General features: G+C 41.0%; 2 protein-coding genes and 1 pseudogene across 2 annotated transcripts; 1 reads left to right on the top strand and 2 right to left on the bottom strand.

Annotated features, from left to right (window-relative positions):
- Positions 1-1,462: 1,462 nt before the first annotated feature.
- Positions 1,463-23,588, bottom strand: LOC146713369 (PRELI domain-containing protein 1, mitochondrial-like). The gene is made up of 6 exons (XM_085437953.1): positions 23,476-23,588; positions 20,901-20,963; positions 17,814-17,844; positions 12,270-12,383; positions 2,409-2,487; positions 1,463-1,722 (listed from the first exon to the last, which is right to left on the bottom strand). Exons 1-6 carry the CDS (start codon positions 23,586-23,588, stop codon positions 1,631-1,633), a joined length of 492 nt encoding a protein of 163 aa, XP_085294079.1. The 3' UTR covers positions 1,463-1,630.
- On the top strand, positions 5,684-10,522 carry LOC146713371 (uncharacterized). The gene has a single exon (XM_085447325.1). It carries the CDS (start codon positions 8,913-8,915, stop codon positions 10,473-10,475), a length of 1,563 nt encoding a protein of 520 aa, XP_085303451.1. The 5' UTR covers positions 5,684-8,912; the 3' UTR covers positions 10,476-10,522.
- LOC146713370 (uncharacterized) lies at positions 13,679-14,990 on the bottom strand (annotated as a pseudogene).
- Positions 23,589-23,972: the final 384 nt, after the last annotated feature.

Below are 23,972 nucleotides of genomic sequence, written 5' to 3'. Positions count from 1 at the left end.
CACTTTTAGAACCAGTCTGAAGTGGATATTAGAGAAACTGCAGTGTTCAGTGCTTTAACATTAGCTTTATTTGTTAGCCCCAGAGGTTGATTTTCCATAATGCAGCTTGGCATGCTGCAATATTAACATACACCAGGTTACTGACAACCCTTTTTCGAGCTACCAAATGGAAAAATGGGAAAGCCAAAACGGATAAGACTACATCTAAAACACAATATCCTCTTTAGCATGAGACAAAACAAAACTCAACTCTGACCTTCCCCTTGGTCTCAATGCGTTGGCCAATTATCCAGAACATAAATCTATTGGAATTTTAAGATCAGAGCCATACCACCAGAAAACAAACATCTACTCAAACTGGCATATGGATACTATGAAACATGCATTTCTACAACAGTCTGATTCTAAACTACCTGAATCTGATGTAAACCCGTTCCTATTGATAGAAAATCTCTTAAGACATTTACTGTGGGAGGTCCCAAAGAAATCCAAGATGACAATAATCATTCAGAGAATTCTACAAAATAAGACAAAAAACTATTTCCATATAAAAATATAAAAACAAAGATAAGAAAAGTCAACATAAACTTAAATTATTAACTTAATATCATGTTTAAATTACATAACTGACAAATTACAAACTGCAAACTTCAAAAAAAATTACTAAAACTTTAATAAGATGATTAAATCAGTCCCAAGGAATCCTGGGAATTATTGTAGTTCATTGCTCTGGTGACTTTGAAAAGTAATCAGTATCAGCTAATGTGTCACCAATCAGAACTGAGGATGAGTGGATGCCCCACCGTTTTAGTGCTGCTCTTCAAACGAGCCATAGAGATTGAAAATGTGACGTCATTCAAGGGTAAAACCGCAAAGGATTCTGGGAATTCGTGGCAAGAGGTACTAGCGCATACAGGCTTTCAATTGAAATCAGTTACACAGCGATAAAAAGAAACACAAAAAATGGAAAGAAGCTGTTGTATTATTAACTGTAATAGCCGGTCACATGACAGCCACGGGAAGCCGACGGGTAAAGCAGATAAAACAGGTTTTTTGTTTTTTTGTATCACTAATTGCCCAGTATGATTACAGCATACAATATTATTGTCACTGCTACATTTCTGTAATCCGTACCAGAAATTATTTCCACTACTAATTAATTACCATTGAGCTTAAAGGTCCTATTAATAAACGGTTAACGAATGTGTATTTATGAAGACAATTTGTGAGACTGGTAAACTTACCTTTGTTTGTACGATGGTCTTTCGTTCTACACGGTGCATTTCAAGGTCCTGCACCCATCTGTCAGTAAACTGTACCTGGGCTTGTTGCAGTGACCTGAAGTTACTAAACTTCATGAATGTATGCACTGGTGGTTTTCTTTGCCTTTTCGTCGAGTCTGTCTTTGTACAGACCGGCATTGTTATCCTTCGTTTTGTACATACCTTTTTTGGGGGGCAAAGAAAAAGCAAGAAGGTATTGGAACCGGAGAATGAACGTTTTGCAGTGCTGCAAATACTTGCATTTGATGCGGTACTTGGATTGTTTTGCCACGAGTTCCCGGCATGCAATGTGCGAAAGTCACGTGGTCTGTCAATCTGTATTGTGGGCTTGTTGTTCCTACTGAGGTTCAGACAAACTGTTTGGGTTTCTGGTTGGGGGTCGGCGTGGCTTGTGGTGGGAGGGGCTTTTGCTTCTCTGATGACTCTCCCTGGTCACTAGCTGTGGATAAATAAAAGTAGAAAATGAGGAACTGTCACACTGATCTGAGCCCTGAAGTGAAAAATAAACTGAATATGAGCATAATGGAGCTGAAAATAGGTTTAAGGTTTAAAACAAGAAAAGAAAATGCACAGTTCTCACACCCGGAGTGTACCGTCGTCTTTTATATGCAATCTAAGGTTTAAGTTCTAATGACCGAAAATCAGGCTGATCTAAACTACATCTACATAAAAAAGTCAAAAGAGAAGACTCATATGACATTTGTTATTCATATTTTAATAAATAAAAAAAAATGTGAATCCTGTGACCAAATCTAAAAATCAATGAAAAATTTGACATCACTCTAAGCCACCACCAAAGGTGTGCAATACAGTAAATGTTGGTCTCAATCTGATACTAGATTGAGACCAACGTTTAATGAAATGCTCTAAAAGTTAAATTAGACAAAGATGATCAGAGAAAATAAAAACCATAGTTTTTAAATGATGATTTCCCTTTTTAAGAAAGAAAAAAACAGCAGTTTTGTGATAGGCTGACGTTTGTTTTCTTGGTTTTAACTGGATTTCTTTTTACAGTTTCAGGACTTTTGTACAAAAACACATAGCTTGTGGTAATTAAGCTTCAGGTTTTGGTGAAGCCCTCAGAGGTGAAATACAAATGTGTGTGTGCATGTATTTGTGACTTACTCTGTAGCTTGGAGAGAGAGTACTCCAGCCCTCTCATGGCTTTAGCTTGGTTACTTTTAAACCTGGCGAGACCGAATTCCTGGCGGAGAAAGACAAAGAATTAGTCAAAGATAAATACCCGCACCATACGCAGTGTTGGGAAGGTTACTTTTAAAATGTATTCCGTTACAGAATACAGAATACATGCCCCAAAATGTATTCTGTAACGTATTCCGTTACGTTACTCAATGACAGTAACGTATTCTGAATACTTTGGATTACTTAATATATTATCGTGCTTTTTACAACAACGTGAATGTACTATTGCTGTGTGATTTATTACTATTACTGAAGGTCCGCGACTCCGAACTGTAGTAAAGGGACCTCTGACTAATACGGCGGGGTCCCTGTCGGCTCGTAGCCGAACAATAGCTTTACTTTGTTGTGTGGGTCAACTTTTCTTGCGAGAGACAGAGAGAGGCGTTGAAAGACTGCTCCAACGGAACTTATTGTTTTCGGAGGAAAACACGAACACGGTGTACAGTCGAGTCTTAATAGCTTACTTACAACTGGGCTCGTCAGGCACTCTTCTTGGCTGAAGTGGTTATTATTATATTTACATGCTTCCAGCTCCCGTTTTTGCTCGATGACAACTCGTACCTTTCCACTCGCCTTTTTCTCCCTCCTCGCGCTCACAGACACATAACGTGTATGGCAGTCCATTCTCCCTGCAACACGGACTACACTGCCCATGATGCTACATTCTTTAGAGCTATGCTTGTAGCATTCTGCCTGTTAGCTTAGCACAACAACAACAACAACAACGAAAAGGCGCTCTCTCACCCAGGAAACACACAGTCGCAGAAAGAGAGAGAGAGCGTCGCCCTGTAACCATGGCAACCGTAACGCTGCCGCCTGGAACGAAAGAACGTAGCTGTCAAACAAAACCCAAACAGTCCTGACCCGCGACAAAATGAAACAGGAAAGTACCGCAGTGTAATCCATTTATTTCAACAAAGTAACTGTATTCTGAATACCACCTTTTTAAACGGTAACTGTAACGGAATACAGTTACTCATATTTTGTATTCTAAATACGTAACGGCGGTACATGTATTCCGTTACTCCCAAACACTGACCATACGTTAGCTGTATATAGATACTGACGAAGTGTCACATAGTTGGTTTTGGTATCTTGGCTTGGCTTGAGAGCCAGGAGGTATTACTTCACAATTTTCTGAGTGTTTGCAGACAAGTCAGCATCTTCCATGCAAACTATGGGCGACAATGGACAATCTGATAAGAGACCAAACCAATCGCAGACAGAATTTTGGTGCAGCACCCTCTTTGCAACTGTTACAGGAAAAATGATTCTATGTTTCTTTACCTTCTTTTAAATGTACAAAGATGCCTTTTGTCAGCCCTTTGCCTATTGTTAGATTAGTTTAGAATTATCTTTTTAGACTTTCTCAGCAAAGACATACTGTTTTGGGACATATTGTTTTAGATTGTTTTATCTCTCACAGCCTTCTCCCAGCTCTCTGCTGACGAGACTAGCGCCACATATGGAGTTGTTTATTTTATTTGTTTTGTATTTTCTTATCCTGTTCTCACTGTCTTTCCTATAAAAATTACCAAGCCACTGTGCATGGTGTGAGTTGTTCTTGGCAGCTCACCCGTGTACACGTTTGATAAAGAAAGTAACTTTGTCTCATTGTGTCTTTATTTCTCCTGGGTCTTTTACAGAGTTTTCCCCCAACATTTCTTGGTCCTTCGACAGCCGGATCACCTCCATCGTGTCCCATCTCCGTGACCAGTCCACGTTGTTCGCCTGTCGACAGCCCACACACCAGGTGTGTGGAAAAAGACCAAGAGCGTTAAATTCGAGTCTTGGCCAACGTTCTTAGAAAGCGACCCACGGTGGTGGGGCCCGATCGAGGTGGACCAGACCCGGCGACACTGACCAGGTAGATACAGACACACTGACACAATCTTGCGTAAAAGCGCATTTTGAATTCAGGGAATTTAAAATAGCGGAAGTAGCTCGTCGACTGGTAGCTTTGGAAGCTCGTCGACTGGTAGCGTAGCTCGTCGACTGGTAGCTTTGGAGCTCTGGGTAGCTCCCCCAGCTGGGTCTAGACTGGGTCTAGGGAGTAAGTAGCTCTGGGAGCTCCCCTTATTATAAGGGTTCCGGTCGCGCGCGTCGAAGCTGTGAATGTGTGTGTGTATTGTTTTAATTAATGGAGCAAGCTGAATTTTCACGGTCCAATAAGAGACTGAGCTGCTCCTACTGTGTTTTCTTTTACTGCTATTCACTGACGTGCTGGTGAGTTGAGAGAACGGTCGAGTTCCGTCTCGTAAAGTTCACACCGCTTTTGGAAATAGTCCGAAAGTAGAAGGGCGTGTGAGCAACCACTCTCGTCTCTAATACCAGCGAAGGTGATAGCAGCTGTATTGTGTATATATTACTTAAACAAAAATAAGTAAATACATAAATAAGATGGGTAATCAAGCAAGTGAAATTAAAACTCACTCCTGCTGACGAGCAGTGGTGAGAAAAGAAAAGTCCAGACGCCGGACAAAAACAGTGTCTGTAAACTGAGAGATTTAAGAAAACAAAATATAAACAGTCAGAAGAACAGAACTCAACTGCCAGTTTAGTAAAACCAGAAGACGAGACACTGTGCAGTTCCCACAACCCTTTTAGTAAACCATCACTCACTCCTGCAGCCGCATCTGCAGCACCACCCATATCAAGAAGAACTTAATAATCCCTTATTAAGTGAAAACTAGAGATCAAAGTAGTTTGAAGTAGTTTAAAAGGGTTGAAAACAGACCCCACTGAGTAGATATAAATATAAAAAGTACGAAATAAAGATGAACAAAGGGAAAGTTACAGTAGAAATTATCTTTAGAGTATTTGAAATTAATAATAGCAAGGATAACAACCTGTAAAGTGATATTAACAATGAAACAGTTGGCATGATGACCATGCCCAGCATGTATAAAATGAATATAAAGCAAATAATTCACACGAAAATATTTTAATAAAATAAATAAGGTATATTAAGACTGTGTCATTGTTCAGCCAAGGACAGTGTGTGAAAAGGTAACTGTCTCCACCTTGGGAAAAGGATGATTCTGCAGGTCATCTGAAGCCCTTGATGGATACAAAATAAAATATAAATAATATATTATAATAGAACTGCCTGGTCCGCCATGTAACAGAGAGAACAAATGTGACCGCAGATTGGATGAATTCTAAATTATCTGTTTCCTGAATAAGATGATCCTAACTAACAAATTGGCTCAGTAGTAGTATAATGGTACACACTGATAAAATATTATAATATGCTATTGCTGTTATATAAGACAAAGAGGATAATATTAACAATGACATAATATTAATATGAAGAGGCACCTTAATCGGTTATGATGTGAGGTGAATAATTGTTAAGCAGTAGTCTGCATCAAGCTTAAGGTTTGCTGAAACTCAGTGTAATGACATGTGAGATGAAGACAATACGGAGAATAACTAAACTAATGAAGTGCATAGAGGCACTTGACCAGCTTGAAACCTATCATCCTAGAATGACACATTGCTGAGATATAGAGCACACCTATAATAACAACCAATAAGCAAAACCCTGTAGACAACAGCTAAAACTACAGGATTGAGAAGCTGAATTAAATATGTAGACACTGCTAAGCTGATGAGCATGTTCCACATTTTCTTTTCTTTTTATTTATTTGTTTCTTTTAGAGCAGAAGCTGCTGTAACACACCCAAAGAAAGACTCTAGGTCTGACCAACCGTCTCAGTCATGGGCAAAAAGATGTCAGTCAATAAAATTCTAAAAGATAATTTATTGACGAAAAATATATCAAGAGATAAAAGATAAAACAGTCCAGTGTCCCACTTAAGAATTGTATAAAAACACACAGTCCCAAGGCCAGAGCCAGCTATGCCACACTGCCAAGTTGCACTCCACATGTTGCCTTTAACAGGGTTAGAAGTTGTCCTTGGAGACCCACCACCCTGCAAGCATATAGTCAGTGGTCACTCAAGCCTCTGCAACCCTGCTGCCTTTAGGCTGTGGCATATAATAGGCCCTGGCCTGCACAGAGAGACAAAACGACACACCTAATATAAAATTCATAGGGCAAAACCCGTCCATCCCAAACATATCTGATTTCATCACATTACATACCTGCACAGAGAGACAAAACAACACAGCAGTGTTTGTAGTGTGGGCTATAAGAAGACCGGTGTATCAGTGCAATCAAGTACACCTGCCTCTAATTAGTCCAACCCCATTCCAGCCATTGGCTCACCAAAAATGTGACACACACAAAACCACTCCCAACCCAGTGCAACTTCACACAATAATATGGAGCTGAATTAACACAGGCACATTAGTCTACCATGTTACAAGCTGCATGCTATTAAAAGCCAACATATGCAGACTTCTGCCTTGTTCGGATGGCAGCATTTTTTTTTCTTTTTCTTTTGTGTCCTGACACGTTTATGTTTTTTGTTTTTGTTTGATTATTTTGTTGGTTTTGGAAACGAATTTAAACGAACTTGTGACAATACTTGAGAATCACAGTGACACATAGTGATTAGGCATATGATTGAAAAATGCCTAGGTTTAGAGCTGTGAGCTATGAGCTGTGAGCAATGCAAAGTTAAATATATATATTTGTATAAATGGGAAACAACCCTAACTTGAAAGTTTGAAATGTGTGAGATCCATGAATTGTTTGAAAAACTAGAAATTATTCAAAACTGCCTTAAGTGAAAATGTAGTGTTGCATCTATTCTCCCAAACCAAGACAAACAAAAAAGAAGAAGCTTTCTGTAACTTCAAAATAAGGCTGACTGTTGACAATAGACTAAAACACTAATCCACAGGTGGCTATCAGGAACAGAGAGGCGAGCAAAGTCACAAACACTAAGGCTGCAGACAGCCACGCAGAAACAGCAGATAACATAGAGACAACGCCTGCTAGAACCGTGGAGAGGAAGGTCACTTCACACGAGATTGTTGCGCATGTGAAATACACAAAGATAAACAAATAACCATTTATATAGACAGCCAGTATGTTTTCTCTGCTGTGCATCATTTTGCAAAAAATCTGGAAAACCAGAGGAATGATTACACCAACTGGCAAACCAGCATGCCAACCTCTTACAACGCCTACTGACTCTTTCATTACTACAGGCAACAATTTTGCTGACAGAGCAGCAAAATAGGCGGCACAACAGGCAAACATCACATTGATGGCAGTAAACACACATCAGATTCCACTGGATGTGTTGAAAAATGAACAAAAAGCAGCAAGCACAGCAGAGCAGGCAAAATGGCTAAAACACGGTGCAGTTCTGACAAACGACTTAATGATGTGTTATGGCAAGCCAGTGTTGCCAAAAAATTCCTCCACAAAATGGCGGCATTAGTGACTCATGGCTGTACGCATTTGTCAACGGGGGGACTGACCAGTATTGGCAACTCTCATTTCTACACTGTAAATTTTGAAACTTCAGCAAAACAATTTGTCAGAACGTGCATGACGTGTCAAAAATATAATGCTCAAGGTAACCTGCGACCAAGGAGAGGCCGTTTTCCAACTCCGCCTCATCCTTTTCACACAATTCATATGGATTTTATTGAACTAAGCGAATGTCAAGGGTCAAAATACGCCCTAGTGGTTATAGACGTGTTCTCAAAGTGGCCGGAAATCTATCCAGTGAAAAAGGCAGATGCAATTTCAGTAGCAAAGTGCCTGTGCAATCACTTCATACCCACATATGGCATTCCAGCTTTGATACGATCAGACAACGGCACTCATTTTGTAAATGATGTCATCACTAAGGTCTCTGAAGCACTCGGTTTCAGCATAAAACACCACTGTGCTTATCACCCTCAGAGCGCAGGCCTTGTAGAGAGAACTAACGGCACTATAAAACAAAGGCTCAGGAAATGCATGGCAGAAACAGGAAGGCCGTGGCCTGAATGTTTGGGTTTAGTGAAGATGTGGATGCGCTTAACACAAGGCTCCCATAAACTAACTCCATTTGAAATCATTCATGGCAGGCCGTTTCCACTGCCTATTACCAGTCAACCAATAGACAAAGCAATCAGAGAAAACACATTAGCAGAATGGATGTCTAAGCTGTTAGAAAACAAAGAGATCATTGTACATAATCAACAACCTGATGATGTTTCTCCAGTGTCTTGCAGACTAAAGCCCGGTGACTGGGTTCTGATCAAGGTGCTCCAAAGGAAAAACTGGAGCACACCCAGGTGGGAGGGGCCATACCAAGTCCTCCTCACTACACCGACCGCTTGCAAAATTGCGGAACGACCATCCTGGGTCCATCAGAGTCACTGCAGGCGAGTCAGTGAAGCCATCTAAACACAGCTGACGGCAGGCTTGCCCGCTTGTTGTGATCTCGCCCGGTGGAGGGGTCAGCTTTCCTGGCCGGGGGGTCTACTCGCGACAGGAGGGTGTGTTCCGTCGTCATGAGGTGGTGGCTCTTATCAACTGCAGCGGCCCTGACCATGGCCGGGCTCCTCACCTTTGCTTCCGTGAGGGACAACAAGTCACGCTATGTGGAGAAAAGGCAGACACTGTATGACAAAGGAAAGTACACCAAGTTTCCCCATGGCTACGCCACTAACTTCTGGTGGCAGTTTATGAACACTACAGCTCACTTGAATAACAAAACTGACTGCTATGCATGTACCCATATGCCCCTATCCTCACAGACGTCTGGCCTGTGGCCGTACAGCATACCTGAAGATCGCAGTTGGTGTCTGTTGGGCCTGGCAACACATCCAGGCTACGGTACTCTTTGGTCCAAAGCCAACTACAGCATCCCAGCAAAAGCAACCTGGAGGTCATCATCACTCACAAATGTGAACTGTTCCGGACAGACCTACCTACTGACCTGGCCCCAAGTCTCAGACCCACTGCCTGATGTAATTCTACTGAACAAACTGAACGCATCACAACTGCCAGTATGTGTGATGAACAATGGATCGCGGGCAGTGGGGGAGCTGCCTACTCACCTATGTAAGTCCATATACACTTTCTGCCCACCGAGGAACGAGAGGAAGTGTATGGCCTGTTCAATCAACGCCACCTGTGCCAGTAACACGACGCTGATGGGCCTAAACTGTCGCTCTGACTACAGCTACCGAATGCCACTACAAACAAAGACTCAGTACCAGACAGGATGTGCACGGACGGCACCCAGCAGCAGAGGAACCAGAGTTTTGGCTGACTGGTACTTCCTATGTGGCAACAAGGCTTATCTGTCACTCCCTGAAGGTTGGGGAGGTCTGTGCGCCCTGGTGGAATTATCAGATCACGTTTTCTTCATGCAAAGTGTTGCACATCATCCAAGCAGCCGGCAGAGACGTGAAGTGGACATCGCCTCCCCCAATTCTTTCGGCATTACTGTGGACACTGGAGTGCCGGGAGAGTTTCGCATCTGGGGAGGAGGAGTGAAATTCTTACAGAGCTTGATCCCCGGCATTGGAGTTGCCGAGGTGCGGGATCATGTGGAAATCAACCGATATGCTCTGCTACGACACATCAACTTGACTAAGACCCTGGGAACTGCCTTAGCAGGAGAACAGCAGGCCATCAGAACGATGGTGCTGCAGAACAGACTGACACTAGACCTGCTAACAGCATTACAAGGAGGAGTTTGCAAGCTGATCGGGGAAACATGTTGCACTTTTATCCCTGATGGATACGAAACTGGAGGAGACATTTATGAAGCTTTGCAGAATTTGACCGCTCTGCAAAAATATGTCACTGAACACACACCTGGAGCAGCTACAGCACAAAGCTGGCTGGACTGGCTGTTCAGCGGTTCATGGCTGGCTGCTGTAGCAAAGCCATTTTTCCTTCTAGGTCTCATCATGATAGCACTGCTCATATTAGTGTTGTGTGTGTTGCCATGTCTAAGAGTAATGATTTCACAGATGATAACAACTACAATGACTGCTTATGTTGCCGTGCCTGAAGAAGAACAACATCCCGTTGCAATTCTGTTAGAGGAGAACTTGTACTAGCTGCTAATAAATGACGTGGTGATTAAAAATGACTTGTCAAGTGATCATGCACTGATTAAAACATTAGTAGGTTATGCAAGTTTTCATGCTTTTATTTTTTTGAAGTCTTGACTTTTAAACATAAAGTTTTTCATTTTAAATATAACGTTTTCATGCTTTTATTTTATTTTTTTGAAGTCTTCAGTTTTAAACATAAAGTTTCCATTTTAAATATGAAGTTTTCATTATTTTACACATAAAGTTTTCAATTTAAGGTTTGCATCATTTTAAGTATAAGGTTTCATCCTTGTATTTTTTGAAGTTTTCATTTTACATATTAGGTTTTCATCATTTTTAAAATATAAAGTTTTCATTTTACTTTTCATTCTTTTATTTTTTGTAAGTTTTCGTTTTAAAATATAAGGTTTTTTCCTTTATTTTTTGTAGTTTTAGTTTTGTTATTTTTCTTGTTTATTATGTTTTTCTTTTTATTATTTTCTTTTGTTTTATTCTTTAGACCAAATGACTGCCATTTCTGCTATGCTGACATTTTGAAGATTTTGGAAATTAAAAAATTGCCTAAGATACTTAATAAATAACCTTCATAGACAATTGTTGTATACATTTAAAATAAGTTAAAACAGGAGGGAATGTTACAGGAAAAATGATTCTATGTTTCTTTACCTTCTTTTAAATGTACAAAGATGCCTTTTGTCAGCCCTTTGCCTATTGTTAGATTAGTTTAGAATTATCTTTTTAGACTTTCTCAGCAAAGACATACTGTTTTGGGACATATTGTTTTAGATTGTTTTATCTCTCACAGCCTTCTCCCAGCTCTCTGCTGACGAGACTAGCGCCACATATGGAGTTGTTTATTTTATTTGTTTTGTATTTTCTTATCCTGTTCTCACTGTCTTTCCTATAAAAATTACCAAGCCACTGTGCATGGTGTGAGTTGTTCTTGGCAGCTCACCCGTGTACACGTTTGATAAAGAAAGTAACTTTGTCTCATTGTGTCTTTATTTCTCCTGGGTCTTTTACAGAGTTTTCCCCCAACAGCAACGAATTTCCCCAGCAACAACTCGCTAACTAGTCATGACAGTTATAAAGAAAGACAATAAATTGAATGAATTATGAAACGCTTATTTTTTTCTATTAGATCTGAAAATGTTGTGTAATACTACAACCTGAAACTACAAACAGATTTCGTTGGCCTGTACAGAAGAAAAAGGGAAAAAAATGTAACAACAGCTGTGAAATGGAATAGTCCAAATCACCAAAAGTAAACTGGACCTGGGCTTGTTGCAGGGATCTGAAGTTAATAAACATGAAGTGCATACACTCACACTTAGGATCATACAATAATAAATATGTCCGTGATGAAAGTTGGGCAGCACGCTAATGTCCTTACTCCACTCTGTATGCTCGTATGGGTCTGACCCTTTCAATCCTTTGATTTTTTCCTTGTCCTTTTTTTTTGCCTTTTCGTCAAGTCTGTCTTTGTACGGACCTGCCGTGTTGTCCGTCGTTTTGTACATAACTGTTTTTGGGGTAAATAAAATGCAAGTAGGGATTAAAACCACAGAATTAATGATTACCGGTGCTGGAAATACTAGCGCTTGATGCAGTGTTTTGATTTTGTTGCCACGGGTACCCACAAAGCAATGCACGAAGGTCACGTGGTCTGTCAATCTCTATCAGAAATACACTAAGAGAAGCTGGTGTGTTCTTTATACTTTAAGTGATAGTAGGTTGAGTTTGGGTTTTGGTGGCCAATTTTCCTTAGGACTGAAACATTTGTATGTTTGTGTATACCTGTATGGGTCGACCCAGTCCATATACAGCTGTGGAGATCCAGGCCTCCCTCCTCAATTTGGTCCAAGATGGCCGACCATGGTTCTCTTCAAACAGACACCGCTCCACAACAGTCTTAGAGGCAGAGACGGTAGAAAATGTACAAAAAAGCCCGTTTTTACTCCAAACACAAACTATGTTCAAGCACAGGAAAAAGTATTATATTCAACTTAGTTAAATACTGAAAATGTTAAAACCAACCAGACTGTAAGAGGCCTTGTAGTTTTCCAGTCAAAAAGCATTTATACCTGTGTCCAGTGCAGTTCTTTAAATCTGCAAATTCATCCATTTTCTTGTCCTTTCTGAGATGAGCAAAAGTGGAGAGAATGGCCTCATTTAGGAAACTATCTCCAGCCTTTCCAGCAAGGCATTCCCAGTCCAGTCCTGTTTCTGTCCCAGGTCTCCTCACAGCTGGACATGCCCAAAACCCCTGACCTAGTCCATCAAAGTCTAGATGTGCAGGAGATCTCCTATTCAGGTGCTCAAACCATGTCAGCTGGTTCCTCTATTACAGTGGTTCCCAAACTTTTTTTTGCTGCCTTTGTTTTACAACACGCACGCACACGCACAAACACATCCTCCAACCACACACGCCCATATTTTGCTCCATTGCGGTTTCTTTCACACCTCAAACATTTAGTAAACAACTAAGCAAATACAAGTAACTTGCAATAAATTACAGGCAGTAAGAAAGTAAACTATTACGCTACGTCCACAACTACATGGGTATTTTTGAAAACGCAGCTGTTTCGTTCACACATAAACAGCATTTCGAATCACCGAAAACTGAGATTTTTTTAAAACTCCTTTTTTTCCGTTTACGTGTGGATGAGTGTCAGAGATTTACAGTTAACAAACAGTCAGGTGAATAAACAACAATGAGACACTTGTGTAGGTTAACGTGCTGCACGGGTGAAAAACTCAGAGCAAATCACACCGAACTGAAGTATTTGTTTATTTTTATAGGTTACATCGTCAATATGCAAATATAATCACATTTCCTGTTACGCAGGTCCTGATGTCTGTCTGCATGCAAGCTGTGTGTGTGTGTGTCACAGAGTATGTGTGTTGCAGGTCAATTTCTAAGAATAATATAATGCAAGTCAACTTCTGCGGATATGTATTTCTGTACTGATCTCTTGTCAGCGTCACAGGGTCAGCTTCCTGTTTCAACAGAAAGCTGTGTCTGGTGAAATATGTATAACATAACATTTGAAGCATAATCAAATAAAACAATAAAAATTCCTTAACATTCCCTCCTGTTGTTAAAATATTTCACCACTTAATCATACTTTATTATCAGCCAACAATCACTTGCTTTCAACACTTTCAATTGTAGCATCATTCAGTATGTGTGAGTGTGTGTATTCCTATACTAAATCTTCTTCGTCCGGTTCATCTTCTTGTGGCAGTCCAACATAGGTGATTACTGTGGCCTGTACCATTTTGTCAATCATCGATCTGATACAGGGTAGAATGCATGTAGAGAACATGCAAAGCAATAAAAGAAGAACTCCTATCAAGACAAGTCCTTTGATCATGAGGGTCCTCCAGCTGCCGCTCAGCAGCCAGGTCAGCCAGTTCTCTGTGTTCATGACATAGTCTTGTTGCTGTGCATTACTAAGTTGTCGTAACTTCTCCAGGGCGGTGGTCATGGTCAAAGAATGCACGTTATCTGGAATATAGGTGCAGCAAGTGGTGTTGAATAAGACACAGAGGCCCCCTCTCTCAGCGAGAATCATGTCCAGGGCGACTCTGTGTTGCATGACCACTATTCTGATCGCGTCGATTTCCTCATTCTGAGCCTTGTTTATCCATATTGAGCTGTTCAGGAAAAGTCCAAATCGGTAGTCAAGAGTCTCGATTCTTAGCATGGTTTTTCCATTCCCGATCCATGGGAAAAGTGAGTGCAGGACTTTCTGTCCGGTGGTCCACAACTTGAACTCCGCTGGCACATCACTGCCCCAGATTGGATCATGAGGTTGCACATCATCAGTGCTCCTCTTGCGTCTTGGTTGGTCCTTGTCTTTCCTGCGGCATCCGGAAAGTCTGGGAGCAGTTTTGGTTCATCCCCAGCTTTCTGTTTCCGTATGCGAAGGTGAAACACATTGGATGTTGTATTCCTGGTTCCCTCCTGACGTTGAAAGATTTTCCCTTGTCATTGGTCGCATTCAGGTTTACCCAGTATCGGTCATCACAGCTGTAGTTCCAGTCTGAGACCTCTGGTGCACAAAATACTACCTCATTAGGTTTATAGTTGATCAGTGTTCCATTACACCGTCGCAGGTCAGTTTTTGTGACTTGTCTTTTTAACTCCAACTTGAAGGCGAAGATGTCTTCGGGGGAACATGTTCCGCTGTTGGCTTTGTAGAATATACATAGGGCTTCGGAAAGGCTGGGTGATTTTCCATACAGGGTGGCTTGCATTGCTGTTGTTGGGAGGTGTGAACAGACGTAGCAGCCAGTGTGGTTGTCTTCTGTATGTACTCGGTTGTAGACGTACCGGTACCAGGCATTGTTCAGTCAGGGGTGGTTGTGGTCTTTATCCATATCCTTCAGGTGTAAGTTGTCATATGACCATTTCTTCTGCAGGTGGTGCTGTGGGTCCTTGTCTCTCCAGGTGAGTATCAGTAGGCTCACTAGGAGCGCAATGCCAGCCACTATGAGGACAAGGTTCTTCATGATGACCAGGCACACCCGGGCTCCAAGTGAGTAGACCACTGGCGAGAAGAGAAAAGGGCGGGATATACCCAAACAGCCCTTTCCTCCACCAGGAGAACACCTAGGAGTCGGGGGAACCGGCGTCTATGCTTGTGTTGTCACTCACTTTTTTGCAGTGGCTTTGGTGGATCCAATCAACTGGTTGCAACCTGCAAGAAACTGGAGAGATATCGCTCGGCAGTTTATTGTTAGCACAATCTCTTTATTCTCAAATAACTTAGTCATCCACTCTGCTAGGGTGGTTTCTCTTATAGACTTATTAATAGGCTCACTAGTGAGAGGCAGCGGAAATAGCCTCCCGTGAACGATTTCAAAGGGTGTGAGCTTTTTGCGAACCCTGGGTTAGTTGCATCCACATCTTCACCAGGCCCAAACACTCAGGCCATTGTCTTCCTGTTTCCTCCATACATTTTCTCAATCTCTGTTTTATTGTGCCGTTAGTTCTTTCCACTAATCCTGCGCTTTGTGGATGATATGCGCAGTGATGTTTGATGCTGAAACCCAGAGCTTCAGAGACTTTACTAATTACATCATTAACAAAATGTGTTCCATTGTCTGATCTTATCAGAGAAGGAATGCCGTATGTAGGAATGAAATGGTTGCATAAACATTTTGCTACTGAGATTGCATCTGCTCTTTTCACTGGATAAATTTCTGGCCATTTGGAGAACACATCCACAATTACTAGAGCGTATTTTGATGCTTGACATTCGTTCAGTTCAATAAAATCCATGTGGATTGTGTGAAATGGGTGCGGTGGTGTTGGGGAAAAGCCTCTTTTAGGCTTGAGGTTTCCCTGTGCATTATGTTTCTGGCAAATCATGCATGTTCTGATAAACTCTTGTGCTGAAGCTTCAAAATTTTGAGTATAGAAGTGTTTGGGGAGGATACTCATCATTCCACCCCTTGACAAATGCTTTAAGCTATTTGTCACTAATGCTGCTGTCTTGTGTAGCAATTTTGTAGCCGTGCTCCACACTTTAACCATTTCTTTTGCTCCGCTATAGGAGCGGCTTCCTATTCATCTCTAAGTACATCAAGTGGTATTAGCTGTGAAGTTTCAGACATTAAAGTTCATATTGGTTGCTGTGCGGCCTTCTTTGCGGCTTGGTCTGCGAAGTTATTGCCTTTAGTAATTTCTGAATTATCTTTTTTGGTGTGCAACGCATATTGACTGTCAGTGTGAATATTTATATCTTGACCTTTGCGCAGCATGCACGTATGATAGCCGCTAGTTCTGCACTCTGTGCTGAAAAAGAGGAAGCTAAAGGTTTCGCTTCTAAAACAGTAGGCTGCAGTGTACTAAAAATGTCTGGTCGGGGTTTCATTTTTTCAGTTAGCTTCAGCATACAGCTGTGTTCGGCACCATCTACTTCCACAGGAAGGAGAGTGCTTGTCACAGTCAGGCAAAGCTAAAACTGCTTGTTTGCAGGGCAAGTTTTAAGTCAATAAATGCTTTGTCTGCCTCTGGTGTCCATTCTATTTCATCTTTCAGAGCTAAGTGTTTGCCATAGATCAAGTTTTGCAAAGGTTGGGCAGTGCATATTCAGGTATCCAACATCTGCAAAAGTTGCAGAGACCTAAATAACTCATCATTTGTTGTTTGGTGACAGGCTTAGGGGGGGTTTTGTACAGCTACTTTTCTGCTGTCTAACAGCTGTCTGCCTTGTCCTGTCAGTCTGTGGCCAAGGTACGTTACTTCTTGGCTCCACAAGTGCAATTTATGCTGTGAGACTTTATGGCCTTGCTCCGCTAGATGTTGCAAAACTGTCAGTGTGTTTGCTACGCAATTAGTCTGTGTGTAGCCTGTAATCAAAATATCATCAACGTATAGCAGGAATTTACCTGGGGCAGGAAGCGTGCAAAATGACATGGGTTTTCTTAGAGCTTCTGCATAAAGAGTGGGGCTATTCTGGAATCCCTGAGGCAACCTTGTATAGGTATACTTCTGGTTGGCAACAGCGAATCCAAATAGCTTTTGTGAGTCAAAGTGTAGGGGTATGGAAAAGAAAGCATCGGATAGGTCTATTACAGAAAACCACTGTTCCTTTGGTGTTACTTGATTTAAAATTGTGTGTGGATTTGCCACCACAGGTGGGGTTTGTTCTGTTATGTCATTTATCGCTCTAAAGTCATGTACTAGTCGATATTTCCCCGTGTCTACTTTTTTCACTGGGAAAATTGGAGTGTTACAGGTTGTTTCAGTTGTTTTTACTAAAATGCCTGCTTTTTCCATATCTGCAATTACTGGTCTGATCCCTTTTTCTGCTTTTGTGCTTAAGGGATATTGTGGATTAACTGGCCTGTAAGTTGTGGTAGTTTTTACTACAACTGGATCTGCTAGATCTGACAACAGAGGGTTTGTGTTCAGAGCCCAGAAGTAATTGTTCTATGTTATACACGTCCGTGTTTCCATTGCTCTTTGCCTCTTCGTCTTTTTTTTTTTTTTGTTCATTACGTTTTCACTTGAGGCATTCCTAGATACCGTCTAGTTTTTCAAAGAATTCACACATTTCACACATCTTACATATTCCAACTTTGAAGTTAAAGTTTTCTTATTTTTATCTCTCTATATATATATTTAAACTTTGAATTGCTCACAGTTTACAGCTCTAAAACTGGGCATTTGTAAATCATGTACGTGAATTCGCATATGTTGCTTTTGCAGTGTTTCAGACCCCTTAAGCAGTCAGTTTTCTTTCCCAAATTTGCTAACCTATGGGTTTCTTCCGACCGCTGCACCTGGAGAATTGGTCCAGGTCTGTTTTGCTCCTGAAGAAACACAACTAAGACATTTTCATTATTATCCTGAGTACTTAAACTACCCGTTTCCCTCTCTCTGGTCAGAAATACCAACTCATGTTATGTGTATAAGTGTAAGCAGGTCTTCATTACTTGTCGTATGCATGTTAATGTTCAGTGAGTGTAAGCTGCTTCCTTCATTGCCTCTGTATGTTATTATCAGGTTTAATTCATGCATCTTTACACTGATGTCTTAATTCAAAATCATCTCACTTCTGATTCTTTCCAAAAATAATTTCACATGTAACAATTTGTGTATGTGTGTTTTCTATTCATTGATAGACAGCTCCCTGTGCTGTCCTCTATGCAACTTCTGCTTTAAAACAAATAAATAAAAATGTTTAACTTGCTCATTAGCTTAGTAGTGTCCACATATTTAAATCAGCTTTTCAATCTTGTAGCTTTAGCTATTATCTACAGGGTTGGGCTTATTAGTTGTCATTATAAATGTGCTCTACATCTCAGTAATATTTATCTAGGATAAATGACAGATTTTCAAGCAGGTTAAGTGCCTCTATGCACCTAATTGGTTTAGATATTGCCTTTATTTTCTTCATCTCATATGTCATTATACTGAGTTTGAGCAATCCTTAAGCTTGATGCAGACTACTTCATAACAATTATCCATCTCACATCATACTGACTAGGATACTTCTTGTCATTAATATTATATTTTTATTAATATTATCATCTTTTTCTTTCTATATAATGACAACAGTATATTACAACATTTTATCAGTGTAAATCACTATACTACTACTGAGCCAATTTAATAGTTTAGGATCATCTTACTCAGCAAACAGATAATTTAGAATTCATCCAATCCGTACAAATTTGCTTTTTCTCCGCCTACTTTTTAGACTGGTCTTCTGTTTGCCTCATCTCAGATCCAACCTTCAGTCACATTCATTCTCTCTGTTGCATGTTGAACCAAGTAATTTATTATTATTATTATTTTTATATTTTATTTTGTATCCATCAAGGGCTCTGGGTGGGCTGCAGTCCCACCCGTCATCCAGGCTGGAGACATTTACCTTTACACACACTTTCCTTGGCTGAACAATGAGACAGCCTTAATCTACCTTATGCATCTCTCTTTTTATAGAAAAGGTTTTCATGTGAATGATTTCCTTTTATTTATTTTATACAATCTGGGAATGATCGTCATGCCAACTATATTTCATTATTTAGTTCTGTTTGTAAGGTTCCTCTTAAAATAGTTACTGCAGAGGGACTGCAAACCATTTGGTTTCGTTTTGTAGAAGATTTGTTTACAAGGTATTTTATTGAGTTAAATATACAGACAGACCCGTGAAGCTGTCACTGGCACGAAGAATGAGATAAGTTATCAACAACAGGCTTCTACTTTCAGCTATTCTTGAAAGCGGTTGTCGATTTTACGTGATGACGCACAACTTTAATTTCCCATTCAGCCAGTACGTGAGCTATCAACGGTAAACAATTCAGTGGAGTAGTTCAGCCACCTTAATGTGCTGTTAAATCAACTTACTCCACCAACAAAACAGTAAAAACAGTTTATGCGCGCAATTTCTATCCTATGTTAGTTGACACTTTCCGTACACTTATTTACTTTCCAGTAAATTTAGACTTCCAGCCTTTTTTTAACTGCGAAACGAGTGTCTATTACACTGCCAGTTTCGACTTACAAGCGAGTCTTAAAACTGCCAGTCCCCGTAGGACGAGTTTTCTTGGAACAGTGTCACCCTAAACACCGATAATTTTACGCAAGGTGTGTCAAATGTGGAATAATCACCTGGCTTCGCTGTTGCCGGTCTGTCGGGCGTCCCCCTTCAAGTCCCACAGCCGTGGGCCTGTATAACGTCGGCCAGGACCCGAATTTTAGCGTCCCTGGACTTTCAACCCTACCTGGAGGGCGCTCTGCAGAGACTTCGACGCAGGTTTGTCACGGCGTCGGGACTTGAGGAAGGATACCACTGTGAAATGGAGCATAATATTATTATTAATACCAGTCCATTAACGACTTCGAAGGACCAATTAAATGTCAGAGATTTACAGTTAACAAACAGTCAGGTGAATAAACAACAATGAGACACTTGTGTAGGTTAACGTGCTGCACGGGTGAAAAGCTCAGAGCAAATCACACCGAACTGAAGTATTCATTTATTTTTATAGGTTACATCGTCAATATGCAAATATAATCACATTTCCTGTTACGCAGGTCCTGATGTCTGTCTGCATGCAAGCTGTGTGTGTGTGTGTCACAGAGTATGTGTGTTGCAGGTCAATTTCTAAGAATAATATAATGCAAGTCAACTTCTGCGGATATGTATTTCTGTACTGATCTCTTGTCAGCGTCACAGGGTCAGCTTCCTGTTTCAACAGAAAGCTGTGTCTGGTGAAATATGTATAACATAACATTTGAAGCATAATCAAATAAAACAATAAAAATTCCTTAACAATGAGGAATACAGAGTTCGTCACGCAACGTCAAAGGTATGTGCCTTTTTTCACGTCACGCTGTGCGCACGTTATTGTTTACATGAGATGAATTGCAGAATGGCAGATAGAGACAAAATACTGTTAATCTTACTGTCTACAGGTTTTACACACTAACATATACAAACGCAGTTACTGTCCCTCCATTTAGAAAGGCAGAGGCGTCACGGTGTGATTATTTTACTGTATGTGTAATAATATTCAACATTGCTATCAATGCATTTTTCAAAAAATGCCTCTCTGTGCAAAATGGGTTTAAAAACATAAACAACTGTGGGATACTGTTTGTCCGTGATTGGGAGAGCACAGTGCTGCTCCCGTCCTTAATTGGAAAACCAATCCTGCACGGGAGACCTACCTTGGCACTTGTGCAGGTGAAACCAAAGGGCAAATATGCTTCACCAGATTTTCTAGTCTTTGGCTTAGAATGAAGTTGGTTTGGAAACATATTCAGCGATGCTTCATCTCCTGCTTTGCATTTCTGTGGGCGCCCTGTGCTAGCAGTGTCCAAGAGTTTTGTTTTTTCTCTCCCCCCCCCCCCCCTTTTCATACCGCGCCCCCCCCCCCCCCCCCCCCCCCCTCTGCATTGGCTCTGTCTTGGTGATGAGCGTGTGGGCCTGAGGGTCCACGATAGAATCTTCCAGGACGTAGACCCAATGGCGTGTCCAGCGGGGTGGCCTGGGGGGGCACAGGCCACCCCCCAAACCAGACTGGCCACCCCTGGTGCCACCCCAAAGGCAAAACAATAAAATTCAATCAAATATCAAATGTCCGATTATGTTTTCACGGTGACGCTCAGATATCCGAGTGTAAGTGAATGCAGCATCGCTTCTGCGCTATGCGCATCACGTTAGCAAAGGTAGGAGAGCCAAGCACGAAAGACGGCACTGCAGGAAACAATTTTTCGGTGAAAGAAAATGAGGACAGAATAAATGTCCCGGTAAGTAATATCAAGTTTGTTGAGTTTAGTAAACTTCGGTGAAATTAGAATACCAAGGAAAAAAATAACACTTAAAGAATTATTGCAGCTGTGGAATATTTCAGACAGTATGCTACTGAGGGCAGCTAACATAAGAGTTATGAGTTATAAGATAATCTAAGTCGTAACATTGCTGTATGGAGCTGCAGATTTGGTTGCAGGTTAACATAGCTGGACTGGCCATCGGGCATACCGGGCATATCCCCAGTGACTTATTTTTTATTTTTTTTTGTAATGGCATGAACAATGAGGGGTGGTGGATTGGCCAGATGCAGGTCGATGTGTAGAAATAACTCCGTTGTTTGGTGGTGGCTATGACGGGGCTTCCACAGAGGCAGCAGGTGGATGAGGGAAGGGGAGGCAGGAGGAGAGACCCGAAGCAGCCGCCAGTCCGAGTGTCAGGTGAACTGAACTTCAGGTAAGAAGTTATGACCTGCAGTCTATCTGGGTCAGATATAAACCAAGTTTAGGTGGAGTTTATTTTCATGTTGCTGACTTTTTACTGTCAGTTGCAATAACTCATACTGCGTTCTAGCCAGTTTGACGGAGTTTTTATACAGCTGGGTGGGTGCTATGATGTTACTGATAGTGAACTTTATTTTATTCATAAGGTTAGTAGAGTTGCCAAGGGCTCCTTAAAAAAATGGGATGGTCCCTCATTCAGAGAAAATATTACGCGTTTCGTATTGAGCTGAGAAGAGACGCAGTTTGTCCCGGACTTTAGCTAGAATGGAAAAAAGACACAAAGCTGGATTTATTCTGTCTTTATGCTGCACAGCTGCCTCTTCTCTCATTCTCTCCCCCTCCCTCTCCTGTTGCTACTTCAATCATGAAACTGATCAATGATCAGCTGATCGTCTCTCTTGTTTGTTTATCGCCCACTTTGCGCCAGAAAGAGGAAACCAGCAGATATTGCGCTAAACAACAGCAGCACGTTTAAGCTTGATCAGCTGTTGTTAGAATGTATTTAATATTAATTTCTAGTATCAGCTGATGTTTGCTGGAGCCACAGCTGTAAAGCTGCTGGTCATGATGTCTGTTTAGATATGTGGTGAGAGGGAAACATGAAGATGAAACCAGGAGATGTCCTTACTGAATCATCAGAGCTGAACAGGTGATGGAGAAACAGGTTTACCTTTTAGGTGACATGAATGAGTTGAAGTTATGAACTGTTTCTGAGAGACAAATAACACCAGGATCCTTTTTTATGTAGCTGACAGCTGGTAACTGTGCAGGGGCGGGTCTAGCAAAGTTTTGCCAGGGGGCCAGGTAGGGCATTAACAGGGAAAGGTGGGCACAAAGAAATACTTTTCTTTCTTATTCTCATTTAAAATACCTAGTTTTTATTAAATAATTATCTAAATCTTACAACAAAAGTTTTTATCTGACGTAAAATGTATAGAAATCATACATATACCAACAAGACTGTACATCACTGTCACAACAGCATTTGTTTTCATTCAAAGTCTTTATGGCTTTACTACCTGGTGGGTCGGTCTGTAGTAAAAATGCCCAATTTTTTTGTCCCAGTCCAGCCCTGCAGGTTAATACTGGCAGTGTCACCATGCCAGCTGACTGTATTTTATCATCAGCCAGTGTTGTTCTTTATCAATATTACCAAAGTTTACCATAAGGCAGCATAGAAAGTATTTACTTGCTTTCAGGTTTTATTCAAATGTTAGTCTTTTCATTTGTTTCCCCACTTTTTTCCTGTTTCAAAATCAAACACCAGTTTGTGAGAAGATTATCTTCTTTTTTTAACAGGCAGATAAAGTTTTGCATTGGCATTGGCTAATTTGTCAATTGTTTGTTACAAATGTTCGTATTTTAATTTTCAAAAATGTTTTTGCCCAAAACATATGTGCACTATATGTCAGTAAAAATACTATGCAAATATTGATGTCCTTGAATGCTGAGTAAACACTGACAAAGCACTGATTGTATCTCTTGTACTTTATCAACACAGTATCTAAAAACTTTGCACCGTAGTGGTTAAAATCTCATTCTAATAAGAGTAAAAAGTGCATTTGGTTATTAGGTTTATAGGATTATTGAATTATGGTTAAGGGTTGGTAGAATTTTTTTTTTAAACATTATCTGCCAATTAAATCTGCCACCCTTCTCCAAATCTGTGCCCCTACCTGGCCCCCCCAACAAAAATTTTCTAGACACGCCACTGCGTAGACCGCCCGAGCCATGTGCATGGGGAAGACCCGCTCCGCCCAGCCCGGCAGGCGGTTGGTCTTCGTCAGCAGTCGCCTGGACAGCAGGTGGTTGGGTTGGGTTGAGTTCCTCTTCATGTTTAAGTTTGTAGAATAAAATTTATGTTCCCGTTGCTATGAACACTCACTGACTTTGATCACGGCAAGCAAGAGAGGATAGGACAGTCGTGCCAAAGTCCCCATTAACAGGACATAGACAGCTGATTGTGCCTGCATTAGTGCCTGAAAATCCGGGTAGCTTTAAATTCTAACAGTGTGTTTAAATGACTTTAGTTTTCATACCACAAAAAGTTTTCAGACGCTAGTTTTCAGACACCAAATGAAAACCGTTGGGGTGAGCACGTTTTTAAATATGCAATTGTTAACAGTAGAATCTAAAGTTGCCACTTTAGTGAAAAAATGACTTTGCGTTGGCTGGGAATTGAACCCGGCTCAATTGCTTGGAAGGCAGCTATGCTAACC

Source organism: Copadichromis virginalis, linkage group LG3 (assembly GCF_057382275.1).
Source record: "Copadichromis virginalis isolate Kocher_CV1m ecotype Utaka linkage group LG3, C_Virginalis_male_GT1.1, whole genome shotgun sequence".
Lineage (NCBI taxonomy): Eukaryota > Metazoa > Chordata > Actinopteri > Cichliformes > Cichlidae > Copadichromis > Copadichromis virginalis.
The sequence above is the reverse complement of the archived record's forward strand: the minus strand, read 5'-3'. Positions and strand labels throughout refer to the sequence as shown.